We start from the raw sequence: 19040 nt of genomic DNA on the forward strand, positions 1-19040 counted from the left end.
GTTGGGTGTTTGAAGATCAAGCCAGAAAGAAGTGATAGAGAATGAAGGGCACCTGAGTGGCTCAGTGGGTTAAGCCTCTGCTTTCTGCTCAGGTCATGGTCTCAGGGTCCTGGGATGGAGCCCCACATTGGGCTCTCTGCTCAGCAGGGAGCCTGCTTCCCCCTCTCTCTGCCTGCTTCTCTGCCTACTTGTGGTCTCTCTCTCTCTGTCAAATAAGTAAAATCTTAAAAAAAAAAAGTGATAGAAAATGAGACACACAACACTGAGATAACAAAGCTTGCACTTACTGGTAATAAAAGACCTAGGGCATGGAAGGGAGTACAATAATCACTGGAGGAGGAGGGGTTCAAGGAACAGAGAGATCAGGAGATAATTCATGTATATTGAGATCACCAGGAATTAGGACAAGAATATTGGAAAGTGACAGTGTGCCAGGATCTAGATTCTGTGAAAAATGAAAGGGAGGGTCTGTAGTAGACAAGGGCAGGAATGAGGGGTGGTGGGAGGTATAAGCCAAAAGCGGGAGAGTCAAAGCTTCCTTTTGGGAAGGAAGGTTTGGGAGCTACCCTGAAGACCAAGAAATACACTTCCCACACCTCCATTCCCAGTCATGGGAGGAAAAAAACTACAGGGGAAGCCATCAGGAGGGATTCAGGATTCAGCTAGAGGAAAAAAATCTGAAGATTTTAGAGGAGGATTTAGAAGATTTTGACTGTAGAGCATATGTTGAAGAAGGCCCCCAAAAGCATTTTGGGAGGTAAAGACAGGTGGGGAGGCAGAAATAGGATGTGTACAGAGCAGAATGCAATCTTAATGTATATAGCACTGTTAGAAACCGATAAAATATTGACCGTATAAATGTTAGGCAAGAGACAAAACATTCACAGAAAAAATATTGTAATAAATCAATAAACACTTTAAGAGTATATATTTCTCCTCTAGCCAGAAAAAAAAAAAAGTTATGCAAAAAATAAAAGATGTTAACAAAGAGAAGCCCGTTAGATGATAGAGAAGAAGTTGATTAGGAATAGCTTGGAAAAGGATCGAAGGGAAATGTTTAATTTTGTTACCTGAGTCTTCTTGACTTTCATTTTCGTAGGTAAAAGTGCACCTTGGGTTGCCAATCAACACAAATTGTTTCTTGCAGCCACAGAATGTTCTCTGCTGTTCTTATGAATCTTCTGTCGCTCATTTTCATGTTTGCTTGGAACTAACCATCTTCTGTCCCTTCTCCTACCCCTAGCTGTATCAAAATCCTGACAGTTTCTTCAAAACTTTGCTGAAGCCCTCTCTAACATGACCTTTGTTTCCAGCCCCAGAGACCATGTTACTCATTTGACTCAGTCCTGTGACAGATCATTATTGAAATTCCACTTGTGCTTGTCTTATTTCCAAGGGTGATTGTAGAATTGTCTTCCCCCGTGAGGCTTTTAGCATTGAATGCGTTCAGTTTCTCTTTTTCAGTTTATCTCTTATTAATAGATTGAAAAAAAAATGTTGGCATTCTAGTAATCTCATTTCCATAGCTGAAAATTTTTTTCAAGATTTCTTTATTTTAGAAAGAGAGTGAATGAGTGAGGTGGGGAGGGGTAGAGGGAAACAGAATCCCAAGCAGACCCCACGCTGAGCAGAGAGCCCCATCTCACCACCCTGAGATCAAAACCTGAGCCCAAACCAAGGATTGGATGCTTAACCAACTGTGCCATGCAGGTGTCCCTCTGTAGCTGAAATTTAATTTATTAACATGTAATGTGTGCTCTGGTTTGGGAGAGACTTGAGTTTTAGTGGCCTATACAGTCTGTGCCTTTACTATTTAAGAAACAAAACCAAGCTGTGTATATTTGAAGATCTAATTTGCTTTATTAAATGATTCTGGAATGAGGAACCATCCCATCTAGCAAATGGAGGGGAACTCTCAGAAGCTGTACAAAATGAAGGTTTTTACAGGAAAGAAGGTAGGGCAGGAGAGTTATTAGCAAAAGAAAAGGATTGTTCTGGGGCGCCTGGGTGGCTCAGTGGGTTAAATCCTCTGCTTTCGGCTCAGGTCATGATCCCAGAGTAGGGCTCTCTGCTCAGCAGGGAGCATGCTTCCTCCTCTCTCTCTCTGCCTGCCTCCCTGCCTACTTGTGATCTCTATCTGTCAAATAAATAAATAAAATATTAAAAAAAAAAAAAAAAAAGGATTGTTCCAGGCAAGTTCACTCTACCTTAGGGGGATGAGCAGTGGATCTTATTATGCTGGTTACTTCCTCTTCCTTTGGGTGATGTAGGGCCCTTGTGGCACTTACTGGTCCCATCAGAAAATTCCTGACTGACCAGTTAAGATTACTCTTGTTGGGGAAGTTCAAATTGTGAATGGATTAGGCATTAAGCTATGGTTTGAGGACTCGGCCTAAGTAATGCCATTTTGGGCCTTTGGTTTTCTGTTTTAGTTAATTGTCCCTTTTGGTCAAACTCAAAGCTTAACAGAAATGTGATCAGAATTGAAGGCATTAGCGCCACTCAGTGACCTCAAGTTCTAGCAGTTTTTATTATTCCTTTGTGTGGTATCCATAGGTCCTGACATTTTGGCTTACCCTGTGGAATATTCACAGGTCATGGCTTCAGGTTCCATTTTTTAAGTTGGTCATTTTCTTTGTTCCTTAGATGTTTTAAGTCTCTTTTCTTAATTATTAAAAAATTTTTAAAAGTAATCTCTGTGCCCAGTGTGGGGCTTAGACTCATAACCCCAAGATCAAGAGTCACACGCTGTACTGAGCCAGGCAGGCACCCCCAGATGTTTCAAGTCTTAGATCATTTGCTTAGTGGTTAGCAGCTGTGAACATGCATTTAAAACTTCTGAGAGAATACAATGCACCAGGGAAGTTATTATGATTAATATAAGCAAGATAATTCCCAGTATATGGATTGTGCTATAGAGCTATAGACCCCAAGACCAAACTAATAAAAGATAAGTCAAAGAAAGACCCCATGGAAGGAGCTCTTTTTAAGGCTTGTGACTTATTACTGTGATTTTATGTAATTGAGTTTCAGTTTTCTTAGAAGTGTTATCCCAGGCACAGCAGGTGGTGGCCATAAGGACAGACACCTTGCTCAGATAAAAGATAATTAAGAGCTATTTTCTTATCAACAACTTTGGCTGGAGAGTCTAAGGATCTTTGTTGGGGTGCTCTTGTTTAGCAACAGATGTTGCAACAATTTTAAGAATTAAGGAGCCATTCTTGATCATTTATGTTTATCCCCAACCAGAGAAACACAGACCTGTCAAAAGGAATAAATCCTGAGTCATGAAAGCCTCCTGGTAGGTCCTTTTTAACAATGTGAATTCAGGGGAATCCAACAATAAGATGTCTTATTTTGCTTGTGAAAAGTTAAGAGCACTGCTAGATTTTCTCCTCACCTGAAATAAGAGAGGTTACTTACTGCCTCTTAGCAAGGGCCTGAGGATGTTAATCTTTCCAGGGAGTGCCAGATTAAAGGAAAGGAAAAGAAGAATGCGTTTTATGTTTATAGTATGGAGTCTTGATCTGTCATCTTGGGTGGAAGCAGTCTACCTCAGTGTCAGTTACTTCTCTTCCTTGCCAGTTTGACTTACAGGTCTGCAGTGTCTGTATGGACCAGGTGTCAGATCGAGTGTTTTTTAGCTTGCGTACTCAAGGCTTAATACCTATTAGTTTTGCAGCAGTGTCAGTAGTCAGGAGCTCTTGGTAAGGTCTTTTTCACTGGGGCTCAAGAGCTGTTTTTCTTTGGTGATGTTTCCAAAATGCCCAGACCTCAGGCTCCAGACCGTAACCAATAGGATTCTTTGAACTGGGGTTGAGTGAAAGCTTTATTTACCTGTTGATGATAGGGTTTATCTTAAGGTACTAAAGATTTACAGTAGCTAGTCATACTAGCATGAGACTACAAGAGATCAGCAGAATATCATATACTGGTAGAATCCCAAAAGGTTTGCAAGGTTTTTGTTAATGTTTGTATGATTTACCCAGCGAAGTGGGTGCTTTGGTCTCTGGAGATCATGGAAAATACACTCCAGGTGGGAAACACAGTTCCTAACCATTTCTTTGCTGTTTTGGGGACATCAGCCTTGCAGCAGGGGGGAAAGCTTCAGCCCATTCAGAAAACACACAAATAAGAACAAGAACGTATTGATCACCCGTGCTAAGTGGCAGTTAAGTCAAGCTGCAGGTGCTTTAAGGGTCCCCAAGGAGGTCTGAAGCCTCTGGGAGCACAAACCGTTTTTCCAGGATTATGGCCCAAACAGATGAGACATTGCTGGTAGACGGTTTTTGAAGGCAGATGCTTAACCGGCTGAACTACCCAGGCTCTCCTATTTGGTCACTTGAGAGAGAGAGAGAGAGAGAGAGAGAGAGAGTGATTGATTGAATGGGGGAGGCAAAGGGAGAGAGAGAATCTTTTTTGTTGTTGTTGTTGTTTTTAAGATTTTATTTATTCGACAGAGAGAGATCACAAGTAGGCAGAGAGGCAGGCAGAGAGAGAGAGGAGGAAGCAGGCTCCCCACCAAGGAGAGATCCCGATGCGGGGCTCGATCCCAGGACCCTGGGATCACGACCGGAGCTGAAGGCAGAGGCTTTAACCCTCTGAGCCACCCAGGCGCCCCGGAGAGAGAGAATCTTAAGCAGACTCCCTGCTGAGCACGGAGTCCCAGGCAGGGCTCAATCTCAGGACCCTGAGATCATAACCTGAGCTGAAATCAAGAGTCTGATGCTTAACCAGCTGAACCACCCAAGCGCTCTGGTACCAACTTTTGATATTAAAGCTTTTTTTTTTTTTTTTTTTTTTTTTTTTTTCCCCAAAGTGGGCCTATTTCGCATGGAGCCCAATGTGAGGCTTGAACTCAGGACTCTGATGTCCAGACCTGAGCTGATACTAAGAGTTGGATGCTTAACCAGCTGAGCCACCAAGGCACTCCTCTTTTTCCTTTTCTTCCCCCCCCCCCCCCCGTTTTTTTTTTTAAAGTAAGCTCTGTACCTAATGGCTTGAACTCAATACCCTGAGATCAAGAGTCACATGCTCTACAGACTGAGCCAGGCAGATGCCCCTTAAAACTTTTTTTTTTCCAAGATTTCATTTATTTAGGGGTGACTGGGTGGCTCAGTCAATTGAGGATCCTTTTTAAAAAAAAGATTTTATGTGTTTATTTTAGAGAGAAAGGATGTGAGCACAGAGGGGAGGGGCAGAGGGAGAGGGAGAAAGAGTCTTAAGCAGACTCCAGCTGAGCAGCCAGCCTAGCATAGGACTTGATCTTACAACCCTGAGATCACAACCTGAACCAAACCAAGGGTCAGATGCTCAACTAACTGTCCCATCCAGTCACCCCAAAACTCATTTTTTAAAATAAATTCCTTGTGGGGCACCTGGGTGGCTTACTGGGATAAAGCCTCTGCCTTCGGCTTGGGTCATGATCTCAGGGTCCTGGGATCGAGCCCTGCATCGGGCTCTCTGCTCATCGGGGAGCCTGCTTCCTCCTCTCTCTCTGCCTGCCTTTCTGTCTACTGTGATCTCTTTCTGTCAAATAAATAAATCTTTAAAAAAATAAAATAAATTCCTTGTAATCTTAACCAGCTTGACCACATATTAAAATTCCTTTTCAAAGATTCCTTTTCCACAAAACTTCTGTAACTCTTTTTCCCCCTACATTTCATTTTTGTCCTGTGTATCTTTAAACAACCAGCCTCATTTTAGGACAAAATTAATTTTTTTTTCCCTTTAACAAAAAATTCATCTCTATTTCTCATTTTTTTTTCCTTTTTAACTGAAAACATCCTACCTTCTTGGCATATGGAGATGTTTCCCTTATTTTAATAGCTTTAATTACATATATGCAAATTTTTAACTTTAGAAACTTTAATCTGTAGTGAAAACTAAGTGTGAATGGTCTGTTAACCAGCATTTCTTAAATCTGCGAATTTATACATACATTTCATTTTATGTAGAAGCACACATATGCCTTTTTAAATTTTTTCATGTACCATTAACACATCTAAGTATCTTTTCGAGTATCTAATAAGAATCCAAAAGTAGATGAACCTATGTTTAGCAATTAATGTTTTAGTATTTTGTCGTATTTGGAAATTGACTTATTTGGAAATGAATTTAATTCATCATTTAAGCAAAACTTTAAGGTTTCAAGTACCAAAAAGATTTGAGGACACTGTTTTTAAAAAGGTACCTAAAACTTTTTATTTATTTAACCTATTTGTTAAGTAAGTTTAGATTACCTACCAGAACTTTATTAGACAAAGTCATTATCTTAAAGTATTACTTTTTGATGGGCAGATGTTGTAAGAGATAACTTAGAATAAAGTTTTATATTTAATGTTGATACCTTGAAAGTCTTGTTTGTTTTTTGTTGTTGTTGGTTTTTTAATATTATTTATTTGACAGAGAGAGATCACAAGTAGGCAGGGAGGCAGGCAGAGAGAGAGAGGAGGAAGCAGGCTCTTCGCAGAGCAGAGAGCCTGATGTGGGGCTCGATCCCAGGACCCTGGGGTCATGACCTGAGCGGAAGGCAGAGGCTTTAACCCACCGAGCCACCCAGGCGCGCCGGGGCTTGTTTGTTTTAAGTTAGTTTTCATTTCAAGTATTTTTTCGTATCCCATGAAATTGAAAAACATTTGGGTTTCTCTCTTAGAGTTTTAGAATGCCCAAATTTTACAAGCACTTGTCTTCAAACCAACTAAATAGACTTCTACAAATTAATTTTAGCAGTACTGTGTGAAGGTAGAGAAAATATCTCCTACAACGTGTATGGATACAAATACACAGACAAGATATAATAAAAAATTTATAGCACTTGTTTTTACTAATATTTGTGGAGAGGACATACAAGCCTGATTTCCAAATACCTCCCTGTATGGGGGAGCGGGGGGAGGGAGAGATGAAAAGCTTTTCCCTAAAGTTTTGTATTTGCTCTTAGGTCCTGGAGAAGATAAGGATAGAAAATTTACGGAGAAAGTATCTAAATTTTCTTCAAGGTAGAGATTTGGAGTCTGTTATTAGAGATGTGGGAGCCTGGGCCTAAGAACCCTTTTAGCAGTTTGTATTCTAAAAGGACCCTTTCATGGGGCACCTGGGGGGCTCTGTCAGTTACGCATCAGACTCTTGATTTCGGCTTAGGTTATGATCTCTGGGTGGTGAGATCAAGCCCTGCTTGATCCCCTGTGGGGCTCTGCACTCAGCAGGAAGTCTGCTTGGGATTCTCTCTCAAATAAATAAATAAATCTTAAAGAAAAAAAAAAGATAAAAGGGCCTTTTTCCAGGGTGTTTGGTTGGCTCAAGTCAGTAAAACATGTGACTCTTGATCTGGAGGGTCATTAGTTCAAGTGCCAGATTGGGCATGGAGTCTACTTTAAAAAAAAAAAAAAAAAAAGGAAAAGAACATTTTTTCCCTCACTTTTTTCCCTTCAGTTTCAGGTGATTGTGGGCTGTGCTTAACATTTCAGAGATGTGATAAGATTTAATCATTTCAAGGAACAGAAAATGAAAAAAAAATTACAATTTTCTGTAGTGAAACTAAGAAGTAAGTGTGAATGGTCTGTTAACCACAAGATGGTCTGTTAACTACAAAAAAATGACAATTTTTTTTTTTTTTTCAGGACATTCCAATTTAAAATTTATCTTTTTTCTTAAGAGGACAATTTTGTTTCAATATCTTGGTCATTTATAATATGTTCATTTTGAGAGGAATAGGCAAGCTTTGGGCACTGGTGAAGATACGTAGATTTTAACTTTTTCTCAAGTTTCATTTCTGGTTTTGTAGAGATTTGTAAGACAGATTTGTAAGATAGTTTTAATTCTATAAAGAACTGGAATACAGCCTGAATATCAAGGAACTGGCCCACCTTTTTTTTTTCTTTTTTTAATAAACATATAATGTATTATTAGCCCCAGGGGTACAGGTCTGTCAATCGCCAGGTTTTACACACTTCACAGCACTCACCATAGCACATACCCTCCCCAATGACCATAACTCCACCACCCTCTCCTGACCCCCCTCCCCCTGGCCCACCTTTTTAACTAGATTTGTTTCTTCATATTGGGGAGATTTTTAACTAAAATGAGAACCAAAAGATTTCTGTCTTTTTAAAATCTGTATTAAATAAAGCCATTCAGCACTTTATTTCTGGTTATACAATTGAACCTTGGCATCTATAAACCTTCTGTTAGTATAAAGTATTAGCTTTATACCTTAAAAAGTTTGCTTCTTGAATTCTTTGTTGGGAGAAGAGGTGTCTGGGATATATCTACAAAGATCATTGCATGAAAATGAGTGAAGCTGGCAGGGGTTGGTTACAATAAACTAAACCCTACAGTTTGTTCTGAGTCTGCTAAATTCACTTTCTGGCTTTTGGCATTTACAGGAATAGCCTATATACTTTGAACCTTGAGATTAGGTTGGAGTGCTCTCTGTAAATTATGGAGGGAAGGGGAAGTTAAAATAGGCGGATGGGGTGGATTTTAAGAAGCAGAATTTTCATTAGATGTGGGCATTACTTAAGTCTGATTTTTGTTTTATCTTAGAGGAATCCCTACAGCTAGGCAATTGAGAGCTCTTTCTAAAGACTGTTTTTTTTCCAAATAGAACCAATTTAAAGGACCCATCCATCGTCTGGCCATTGACAAGTACGATCTCATTCATTTTAATATTGACTCATACCAATGAGCCTTTTCATGGCTTACACAAAGACAAGAGGCATCCAGAGGGCGTAGATAATGCAGCCCCCTTGATCCAAAAGTTTACTCCAAAGAATAGTCTAAGAAAGCAAAGACCTCATTGCATAGGTGATAAGAATGATGTGTGTACATGGTGTCAATGTTTGTCCCACAAACGTGAATCGCCTTTAGTCAGAACTGCCTATTCTGTGATACCAGGCAGGTAGTCTGGAATGGGATTTTCTAGCACTAACAAGCAACATAGGTTGAGATGACAAAGGCCCCTTATGGGCTGGGACCTCTTAAGACAAACCCGTCTGAGAGCCGGCACTGCCCGACAAAGAGAGCACAGCTTGTAATTGTGTGTCTGGGATCCCTAGTCTGTTCAGCTGGCCATGAATGTGCACCCCAGTACATGGCCCCTCCAGATGGGGAAGACCACAGAGACCACAAAGCCAAGCTCTTAGGACAGAACAAGAAAGGAAACCCCTTACCCAGTGTTGGTCTGTGCTGGTGTTTGTGTGCACATTAACCGCAGTAGCTAAGCCTTGGGTCTCTTGGAGCTGGTCTTGTATGGGGGGTAGGGGGGCTGTGCTTCAGGCTTGGTAACTGTGTTGTTTTACATAGTATCTCATTGCGTGGAAGTTTCTCGAGGTTGGCTGGTGACCTACTGTCAGTCAAACCCTTTCCTTGACCAACTTACCCCTAACACAGGCATCTTTGAGTTAGATGGCAAGTGCTCTCCATGCTCACACGCTTGACCTGTGCCCACCAACTTTTTGCGGCTTTTTGGTCTTCAAGATCCCCGTTAGCTGTACCCTTAGGTACACAAACCAAGATAAACATGTACCTCACCACACCAGCACTAATGAAAATCTGTCACTGCAGACTGGCCAACAGAAGAGCATGTGCCCCCATCAGCAGCTACCGTGGTGCACTAAATGAGCAGACTCTGTTCGGGGAGACTACAGACAGGAAATGGGAAAAGAATTAATCCAGTAAACCCCAGTAAGTGGGGAATGCAGACTGGAGCTGGGGAAGGAATTCCAATGTGGGATTGCAGACTAAATCAAGCAAGAAGGACAGGCACTCTGTTAGGATCCCTGTCGGTTTAAATGGACCCATTAACCCCGGCCTAGAAAGCCGGTTAGAGCAGTATCTCGAATATAAGAGGTGCAAAGCTGAAACCTAGGGGGGCTTAGCAGTGGCCCTCGGAAATGGCAAGAAGAACCAAACTCAAAAAGGTTCACGGGGTGCCATGCCTGTGTTTCTCAGTGTCCCCGAATGCCATGAGAAATTCAGTTCATAGCCCAGTGCTACAGCCACATCTGTTAAAAAACAAGATTTAACCAAGTATATTTGGAGATCCAGTTGGCTTTTATTAAATGATTCAAGATCAGGCAGCAGCAAGTAGAAGGGAGCTCTAAGGATGCTCCCTTCTACTTGGGAGGGTTCTTTTTGTTTTTGTTTTTTTAATAGGAGGTTCTTTTTGTTTTTGTTTTTTTAATAGGAAGGAGGGTGGGGCAAGAAAATCATTAGCTTAAAAAAAAAAAAAAAAAGGAGTTGTTTTCAGTCAAGGTCACTTTCCAGGAGGTCTTACGCAGAAGGCCTCATCTTCCTTTGGGGGACTGGCCTGGTGGCACAAATTGGCACCCTTCAGAAAATTCCTGACTAATCAATTAAGACTTTTTCTGGGGGAGGTTGAAACTACGAGTAGATTAGGTATTAAGCTTTTGTTTGAGGTCCCAGCTGAGTGATGCCATTTTGGGCCTGTGGCTTTCTTTTTACCAAGTAAACATGACCGTGGGAAACATACTGTCTTATTACTAGACATCTTGTGCTAAGAAATATTAGGCTAGTGATAATTTCAAAATACCCTTTACTCCAGCAAGTCTGCTTCTAAGAATGTACCTAGCTGATCTGTAGGAATGCATGTGAAATAATTTATGTAGGTTACCCAGTGTGGCATTGTTTGTAATGATAAATGGTGAGGTGTGATCTAGATGTCTGCCAGGGGGTCCCAGATTAAATAAATGATGCATCTGTGAGGAGGAAAAAATCATTTCCTTCTATTCTTCTAAGTTCTCAGCTGGGGCCCTGTAACAAAAGACATGAACAAGAGAAAAGCATACAAATGTGTAAATTTTACACGATACATGAGCCTTTATAATAAGGAAGTGATAACCAAAGGGTTAAACCTGAGTATTTATGCTAGATCTGGTGAAGTGGGAAATTGTTGGGAAATGTGATAGGAGGAGTATGAGCTAAGTGTAAACTCCGGGAGCAGCAAGGCCTGTTCTTTCGGGTTTCTTTTGGTGTCCCTCCATCTTCAATGACAAGGTTGCCCTCCCCTGCCCCAACCCCTATCAGGTATAGGGAGGGCACCTGTCATCTGAGGGTCTTAACACCTGCTTCAGGGGGAGGTCAAAAAGTCTTTCCTGCATCTTCTCTTTCTCACATACCTTTTGCTTCATGTAGTTAATAATGTCAAGGTGCCATATTTGAGCCGCCACATGTATTTTACAGGCCCTGGACCTTGTCAAGTCCACTGTATGGACAGTGGAATATGCAACCTAAAGAAAATGGAGAAACTTTAACATATGGATATGAAAGACCTCCAAAATATATTGTTAAATGAGGAGAAAAGGGGAGGAGGGCATGAATTATGGGAGAGGGAGTGTGTATGTGTATTTGTACAGACAAAGATCTATGGAAGGACACACAGGATCTAGTAATGGTAGATTCCTTTGGAGGTAGAGGGGTGGTCATTAGGCAGGAAAGGGAGGAGGTGGGAGGGAATCTACACTTTTTTTTTAAAGATTTTATTTATTTATTTGACAGATTGAGATCACAAGTAGGCAGAGGCAAGCAGAAAGCCAAAGAGGAGGAAGCAGGCTCCCTGCTGAGCAGAGAGCCCGATGTGGGACTCGATCCCAGGACCCTGAGATCATGACCTGAGCCGAAGGCAGAGGCTTAACCCACTGAGCCACCCAGGCGTCCCGAATCTATACTTTCTTTAAATTCTTTTTTGGTTTTTGAACCATATAACTATTAGCCTAAGTAAAGGTCAAACAGAATTATGTTTAAAAATCTAAGAAAATTTTTCACTCTCTAACACACCTTATTGACATTATTAGTTACCACCATTTTGGATTAATGTACATTTGTAGAAGTTATTTATTTTGAGTTAAGTCTATTAGTTTAAGCTATTAAAGTGATCCAAAATTATTAGGAAAAAAACTCTTGGGTCATAAAGTTCGCAGGGTGAGAGAAACTGGCAGGGCCTGGGTCTGCTGATCCTTCTACCTTGTTCCTTATCTTTCAGATGGTTCCTTCATCACCTTCAGGCCAAGTTCGAGGTTATTATGTAGACTGGAAAATGTTGCGTGATGTGAAGAGACGAAAAATGGCTTATGAATATGCAGATGAGAGGCTGCGGATCAATTCACTCAGGAAGAATACCATTTTGCCAAAAGATCTTCAGGTGAGCTGATTGATGAGTCCCTGTGTACCCCAAGATCATTCTCAAATCCGAGCACCATTGATACTGTTGTGACTTAGTAACAATAAAATATCTGGAGAATATGATCAAAATCTCCTAGTCAACATAAATTAACACACTTGAAGGGATTTTGGTGAGTTTCAGCCTGAAGAGAACTATTCATTCCTAACTAGCCTTTTAACTGTTTCACTAGATGACCCTTAAAAAGTATTGGTGCGGGGGGCGCCTGGGTAGGCCTTTGCCTTAGGCTCAGGTCATGATCTCGGTCCTGGGATCAGGCCCTGCATCGGGCTCTTTGCTCAGCAGGGAGCCTGCTTCCCCCTCTCTCTGCCTGCCTCTCTGCCTGCTTGTGATCTCTCTCTCTCTGTCAAATAAATAAAATCTTAAAAAAAAAAAAAGTACTGGTTCATGGTAACCACACAAATTGAGCAATTATTTTGACCTAGGATCTCCCCTGCCCCCTGACTTCTTCCCACTCTCTCAACTGTCAAGGCACTGGGAGGCTCTGCTGACCCATGAGGCTGGCCACGTGCCTCGTAGGTGGCCTACAGTGGTCCTCCCCCAGAGCAGTTCCGAGCCTGCCTCTCTGAACTCCTTTGCCCACTTCTCTGTGCTGAGGTGGCTTTCCATCTAGGTTTACTTTCTTGTACTCCTTAACTTGAGTAAGAGGATGTCCACCCTGTTTGACTTCCTGAAGTATAAGGTCCTGCACTTACCTGGTGACATAAAATACCTCCATTCAAGAGTCTTGTCAGGGTGCCTGGATGGTTCAGTCAGTTAAGCAACAGACTCCTGATTTCAACCCAGGCCGTGATCTCAGGGTCCTGGGATCCAGCCCCGCATCGCTGGGCTCTGTACTTAGCAGGGAGTCTGCTTCAGGGTTCTCTTCCTCTCCCTTCTCCTCTCCTCATCTCTCTCTCTCTCTCTCTCTCTTGCTCTCTCTCTCTCCAATAAATAAATAAATCTTTAAAGAAACAAAGCAAAAGAATCTTATCAAGGAGTATAACTCAAACTCGGGACTACTGAAACTATCAAAAGCTCAGAGTGAGATTTAAAAAAACCACTTAAAGAAGCTGGCTGAATAATATACAGGCCATTCATTACTACGAATTTTTAAAAATCTTGTCTAGATTAGTCATCAGCAGAAAACTGATTGCCCTGAACCACTCTCTTAGGGCCTTTACCATACGGCATTAAGCTACTTGCCTATATTTAGGGAGTAGTAGGAGGTGGCCCCTGAGAATCAGCTTAAGGTGTCACGGAAGAATTACTGAAGAAGACCCCAGAAGAAATGGCTCTGGTATGAGACCCAGCAGTAGCTTTTCAAAGACTCTGAAAGTTGTAGGAATTGATCCTGGCTCTGTGTTGCCTACCAAGTAGCAAACAAATCAAACTTATGCCCCCAATTTCCTCATTTTAAAACTGACTTAAGTGTTTTGGGGAACAAGGAGAGGTATATGTGTTTGTATATGGTAGGTACATGCATACGTCAGTAACTTAGAGCTCTTCTAGGACAGCCTCCGGGGAACTTCACTTGCGGCCTGGTGATTTCTCCTCTCCAGTCCACTCTGCAGCGCTTACTGTCTACTATTCATTGACTAGCTGTGTTTTTTATAATTCTCTAAGCATCTCATAGTGGGAACACATGGATAAGCTTTTGGAGATTAGGAAATAATTCTTTTTTTAGATGTGCAACATATGTATTTGATAATTCTCTTTTAAGATTTTATTTATTTATTTGACAGATCACAAGTAGGCAGAGAGGCAGGCAGAGAGAGAGATGGGGAAGCAGGCTACCTGCTGAGCAGCGAGCCGGATGTAGGGCTCGATCCTAGGACCCTGAGATCATGACCTGAGCCAAAGGCAGATGCTTCACTGACTGACCCACCCAGGTGTCCCATCTTTTTTTTTTTTTTTTTTTTTTTTTTAAAGATTCTATTAATTTATTTGACAGAGACCATGAGAGAGGGAACATAAGCAGTGGGAGTGGGAGAGGGAGAAGCAGGCCTCCTGCAGAATAGGGAGCCCCATGTGGCACTCGATCCCAGGACCCTGGGATCATGACCTGAGCCTAAGGTAGACACTTAACGACTGAGCTACCCAGCCGCCCCCATCCATCTTTTTTTGTATTTAATTAAGTGTATAGTTCACACACACTTTTTGTTTCAGGGATACAACATAGTAATTCAGCAACTCTATACAAAAGGTTATGCTTACCACCAGTGTAGTTACCATTTGCCACCATATAACTCTATTTACAATACATTGACTATATTCCTTATGCTGTACATTTCATCCCTGTGATTTACTCAGTCCGTGACTGGAAGCCTCTACTTTCCATTTCCTTTCACCCCTTTTGCCAAGGTATCTACCTACTTGCTTTCTGGCAGTCACCAGTTTTCTGTTCTTATGGGTCAGTTTCTGCTATAGTTGTTTATTTGTTCATTTGTTTTGTTTTTTAGATTTCACCTATATGGGAAATCATAGGGATTTGTCTTTCTCTGATTTATTTCACTTAGTATAATAACTTATGAGTCCATCTATGTTGTCACAAATGGCAGGATCTCATTTTTTAAGGCTGAATAATATTCCATTGTATATACACACTACATCATCTTTATCCATTCATCTATCATTGCACATTTGGGTTGCTTCCATATCTTGATTACTATAAATAATGCTGTGATAGCATAGGGGTGCGTGCATGTATTCTTTGGAATTACTGTTTTTGTTTACTTTTTGCAACTACCCACTTGAGGAATTACTGGATTTGTAGTATTTCTGTTTTTCATTTTTTGAGGAAACTACTGTTTCCCGCAGTGGCTACACCAGTACACATTCCCATCAACAGTAGAGGAGGAGCCCATTTACTCTACATCCTTACCAACATTGGATTTTACCCACTCTGAAAGTTGTAAGCTGACAGACCTCATTGTGGTTTTGATTTTCATTTCCCTGATCATGATGTTGAGCATCTTTTCATGTGTCTTTCGGCCATCTGTCTGTCTTCTTTGAAAAAATGTCTATTTAAGTCCTCTCCCTATTTTTTAATTGGATTATTTGGTTTTTTGATACTGAGTTGTTAAAAGTTCTTTTTTTTTTTTCTTTTTAAGATTTTATTTATTTACTTGACAGAGAGAGACACAGTGAGAGAGGGAACACAAGTAGGAGGAGTGGGAGAGGAAGAAGCAGGCTTCCCACTAAGCAGGGAGCCTGATGCAGGGCTCAGTCCCAGGACCCTGGGATCATTCCCTGAGCCGAAGGCAGAAGCTCAACGACTGAGCCACCCAGGCACCCCAAGTTGTTTAAGTTCTTTATGTACTTTGGATATTAACCCTTTATCAGATGTATTGTTTGTAGACATCTTTCCCCATTCAGTAGGTTGCCTTTTTGTTTTGACGATGGTTTCCTTCAATCTGCAAAAGCTTTTTATTTTGCTATAGTCCCGATAGTTTGTGTTTTTGTTTCCCTGGCCTGAGGAGATGTATCTAGAAAAATGTTGCTAGGCTGATATCCAAGATATTTTCTATGTTTTCTAGGAGTTAAATGACTGCAGGTGTCACGTTTAGGTCCTTAATCCATATTAAGTTTATTTTTGTGTGTGGTATAAGTAAGTGGTCCAGTTTCATTCTTCTGCAGGTAGCTCTCCAGTTTTCCCAACACCATTTATTGGAAAGATTGTCTTTTCCTCATTGTACATTCTTTCCTCTTTTGTCATAGATTAATTGACCATAAAAGTATGGATTTATTTCTGGGCTTCCTATTCCATTGACCTGTTGTGTCTGTTTTTGTGCCAGTACCATACTTCTGATTATTATAGCTTTGTGGTATATCTTGAAATCTGGGATTGGGATACCTCCAGCTTTGTTGTTTCTCAGGATTGCCATGGCTGTTCGGGGCTTTCTGTAGTTTCAGACAAATTTTTGTTCTAAATCTTTGAGAAATGGTGTTGGTATTTTGATAGGGATTGCACTGAATCTATAAATTACTTGGGGTAATACGGACATTTTAATAATAATAATTCTTCCAATCCATGACCATGCAATATCTTTCCAGTTTTTGTACTGTCTTCAATTTCTTTCATCAGTGTCTTACAGTTTTCAGAGTATAGATTTTTCACCTCCTTGGTTAAATTTGGCAAACACACTAAAGGTAGTAGATTATTCACTTATAAAGCCAATATGGAGGTTAAAACCTAAAAACTAAAGTAGAATAATCAATTTTATCTATGAAAATTAGTCTAAAGATACACAAAATAAGATACACAATATGACATCATATACATAAAACATGGAGGGCAGGAATTTAGTGCTTTTAGTTCATACTTTAGCTACAGTCAATGTAATATAGACTTAGACGCATAAGATGTTATATATAACCCAGTAGTAACCACAAATGAAGTTAAAATAGATACACAAAAAATAAAAAGAAATCCAAGCATAACACTAAATAAAATATCAAACCCCAAGGGAAGAGAGCAAGAGAAGGAAAAAAAAACAGACAAACACGATAAGGACACAATGAACAAACTGGTAGTAAGTGCATATCTATCAGTAATCATTTAAATATGAAGGACTAAATGCTCTAATCAAAAGACATAGTGTGACTGAATGGATAAAAAATAAGACCCAGCTACATGCTACCTACAAGAGACTCATCTTCAAGACCTAAGGATATATACAAACAAAGTGATGGGATAGAAAAACGTACTGCATGCAAATAAAAATGAAAACCAAAAAAGCCAGGCTAGCAATACCTTAGGCATGTTTTCTGCACTCTGGGGATGGCAGAGGGAGAGGTAAACCAAGGTTTCATTTTGGAGATGGAAAGCACATCTGACTCAGCTGTGATTTTACCTAGCACTCCACAGGCCTGTGCCAGTCCACCGTCTCCCTGTACAAGCAGTTCAGGAAGACAAGCTGTGAGTGCAAGACTTAGAGAATGATTAAGGAAAGCTAGATCTTCATTTAATTCCTGTTGCAGTGTGGTAAGACATTTCAAGTAGAGAATGAAGAAAACAATCAGATTTTTCAGAGACACCAGCATCTTCAACGGAAGGAAACTGGTATTTCAAGAAAATTTTAAACACAAAGTGAATTTGAAGAAAGTACATACTTGAAATGTACAAGAATGTCCGTGCAGGGGCACCTGGGTAGCTCAGTTGATAGAGCGTGCTGCTCTTGATCTCAGGGTTGTAAGTTTGAGCCCCATGTCAAGTTTTAGAGATTACTTAAAAAGAAATATTAAAAAAAAAAAAAAAAAAAAAAAAAAAAAAAAAAAAAAATCTGTGCGTGTGAATCTAAGTCACTTGGTCCTAAGGCATGCAGTGATCTCCAGAGTGACTTTGTAAAAGAAGATCTTCCCAAACAAAGATTAAGAAAAAGCAAAATTGGTGAAGAGATTGAGGAGAAAAAAAAACACCTTTGGGGGCTAAAACTGGTCAAAATGTACAGATCAAAGACTGACCTGTCCCAGGCCACAATTGCTTTATGAGTTGCATCAGCTATGGCTGAGAAGAAACCCAGCCTTACTCAGTCGGTAGACCACTGTGGGTTAGATGATAAATTGTTATACTATAGTAGAAACGAAGACTTTATGGGTGTTTAATTCATAATTTTTTTTCTCCAATGTTTCTGGGGATGACAACTCAAAAGATATTATATTTTAGGGGCGCCTGGGTGGCTCAGTGGTTAAATCCTCTGCCTTCGGCTCAGGTCATGATCTCAGGGTCCTGGGATCGAGTCCCGCATCGGGCTCTCTGCTCGGCAGGGAGCCTGCCTCCTCCTTCTCTCTCTCTCTGCCCGCCTCTCTGCCTACCTGTGATCTGTCTGTCAAATAAATAAAAAAAAAAAAAAATCTTAAAAAAAAAAAAAGATAATATATTTTAAAAGGAAGGTAGAAACCATTAGGGCTTAGAGAGATCTTGAACATCACTTTAGGGCACTCTGTTATATAGCTATAAAATAAAATGAAAATTTAGTATTTTGGATAAATTTGGCAAAGAAAATTTGGCATTTTTTTAAAAATGTGAAAAGAAACTTAGATCACGTTTTAAAAAAATAATTTGAGCATTTCTGAAAGTCAGGTTTTTGTTTTAAGTTTGTATTTATTTAAGTAATCTTTATACCCAGTGTGGGGCTCAAACTCATGACCTCGATATCCAGAGCTGTATGCTCCACTGACTGAGCCAGCCAGGTGCCCCTGGAAGTCAGTTACAATAGATTGTTTTGTTTATTATGGTAAAAAAAAAAAAAAAAAAAAAGCTTTATTTTAAATATTAAAAAATAGTGGTAAATGTCTAAACCTGAAGTCTAAAAATGGCTTCCTGTTTCCTTAGTTTATGAACCTTGTTTTGTAAGGTAGCAAGAAACAAGGGCATTAGGTGATGATAAAGGAATTAGTCCACCCAGAGGATATATTAATTGAGACTATCTCTGTACCCAACATAGGAGCACCTAAATACATAAAGTAAATATTAATAGATATAAAGGGAGAGACTGGCAGTAAAAGTAAATGGTAGGGAGCTTTAACACCTGATTTACCTCAGTGGGTAGACCATCCAGAAAGAAAATAAGGAAGCCATGGCTTTGAATGACACATTAGACCAGACAGACCTAGCATATATATAGAACATGCTATCCAACAACGGCAGAATACACATTCCTTTCAAGTACATAGGGAACATTCTCTAGGCTAGATCCCATGTAAGGTCATAAAGCAAGTCTAAATATAAGAGGACTGAAATCATATGAAACTAGAAATCAATTACAAGAACAAAACACAAACACTTGAAGAATAAACGTGACATTAAACAACGAATGAATCAGGAAAAAATCAGAGAAAATAAAAAAATACATGGAGA

General features: G+C 40.3%; 1 protein-coding gene and 1 pseudogene across 2 annotated transcripts in view; both read left to right on the forward strand.

The window, feature by feature from the left end:
- LOC111150838 (mitochondrial ribosomal protein S14) overlaps positions 1 to 19040 on the forward strand; it is a 28557-nt gene that overhangs the window by 1896 nt on the left and 7621 nt on the right. For both annotated transcript variants that reach the window (XM_022508464.1, XM_022508465.1), the window contains exon 2: positions 12002 to 12160. In XM_022508464.1, the coding sequence (XP_022364172.1) occupies positions 12002 to 12160 (159 nt within the window). The remainder of the gene's footprint in view (positions 1 to 12001; positions 12161 to 19040) is intronic.
- LOC111150837 lies at positions 16789 to 17845 on the forward strand (annotated as a pseudogene).

Source organism: Enhydra lutris, unplaced genomic scaffold (assembly GCF_002288905.1).
Source record: "Enhydra lutris kenyoni isolate GAN:26980312 unplaced genomic scaffold, ASM228890v2 scaffoldscaffold24, whole genome shotgun sequence".
Lineage (NCBI taxonomy): Eukaryota > Metazoa > Chordata > Mammalia > Carnivora > Mustelidae > Enhydra > Enhydra lutris.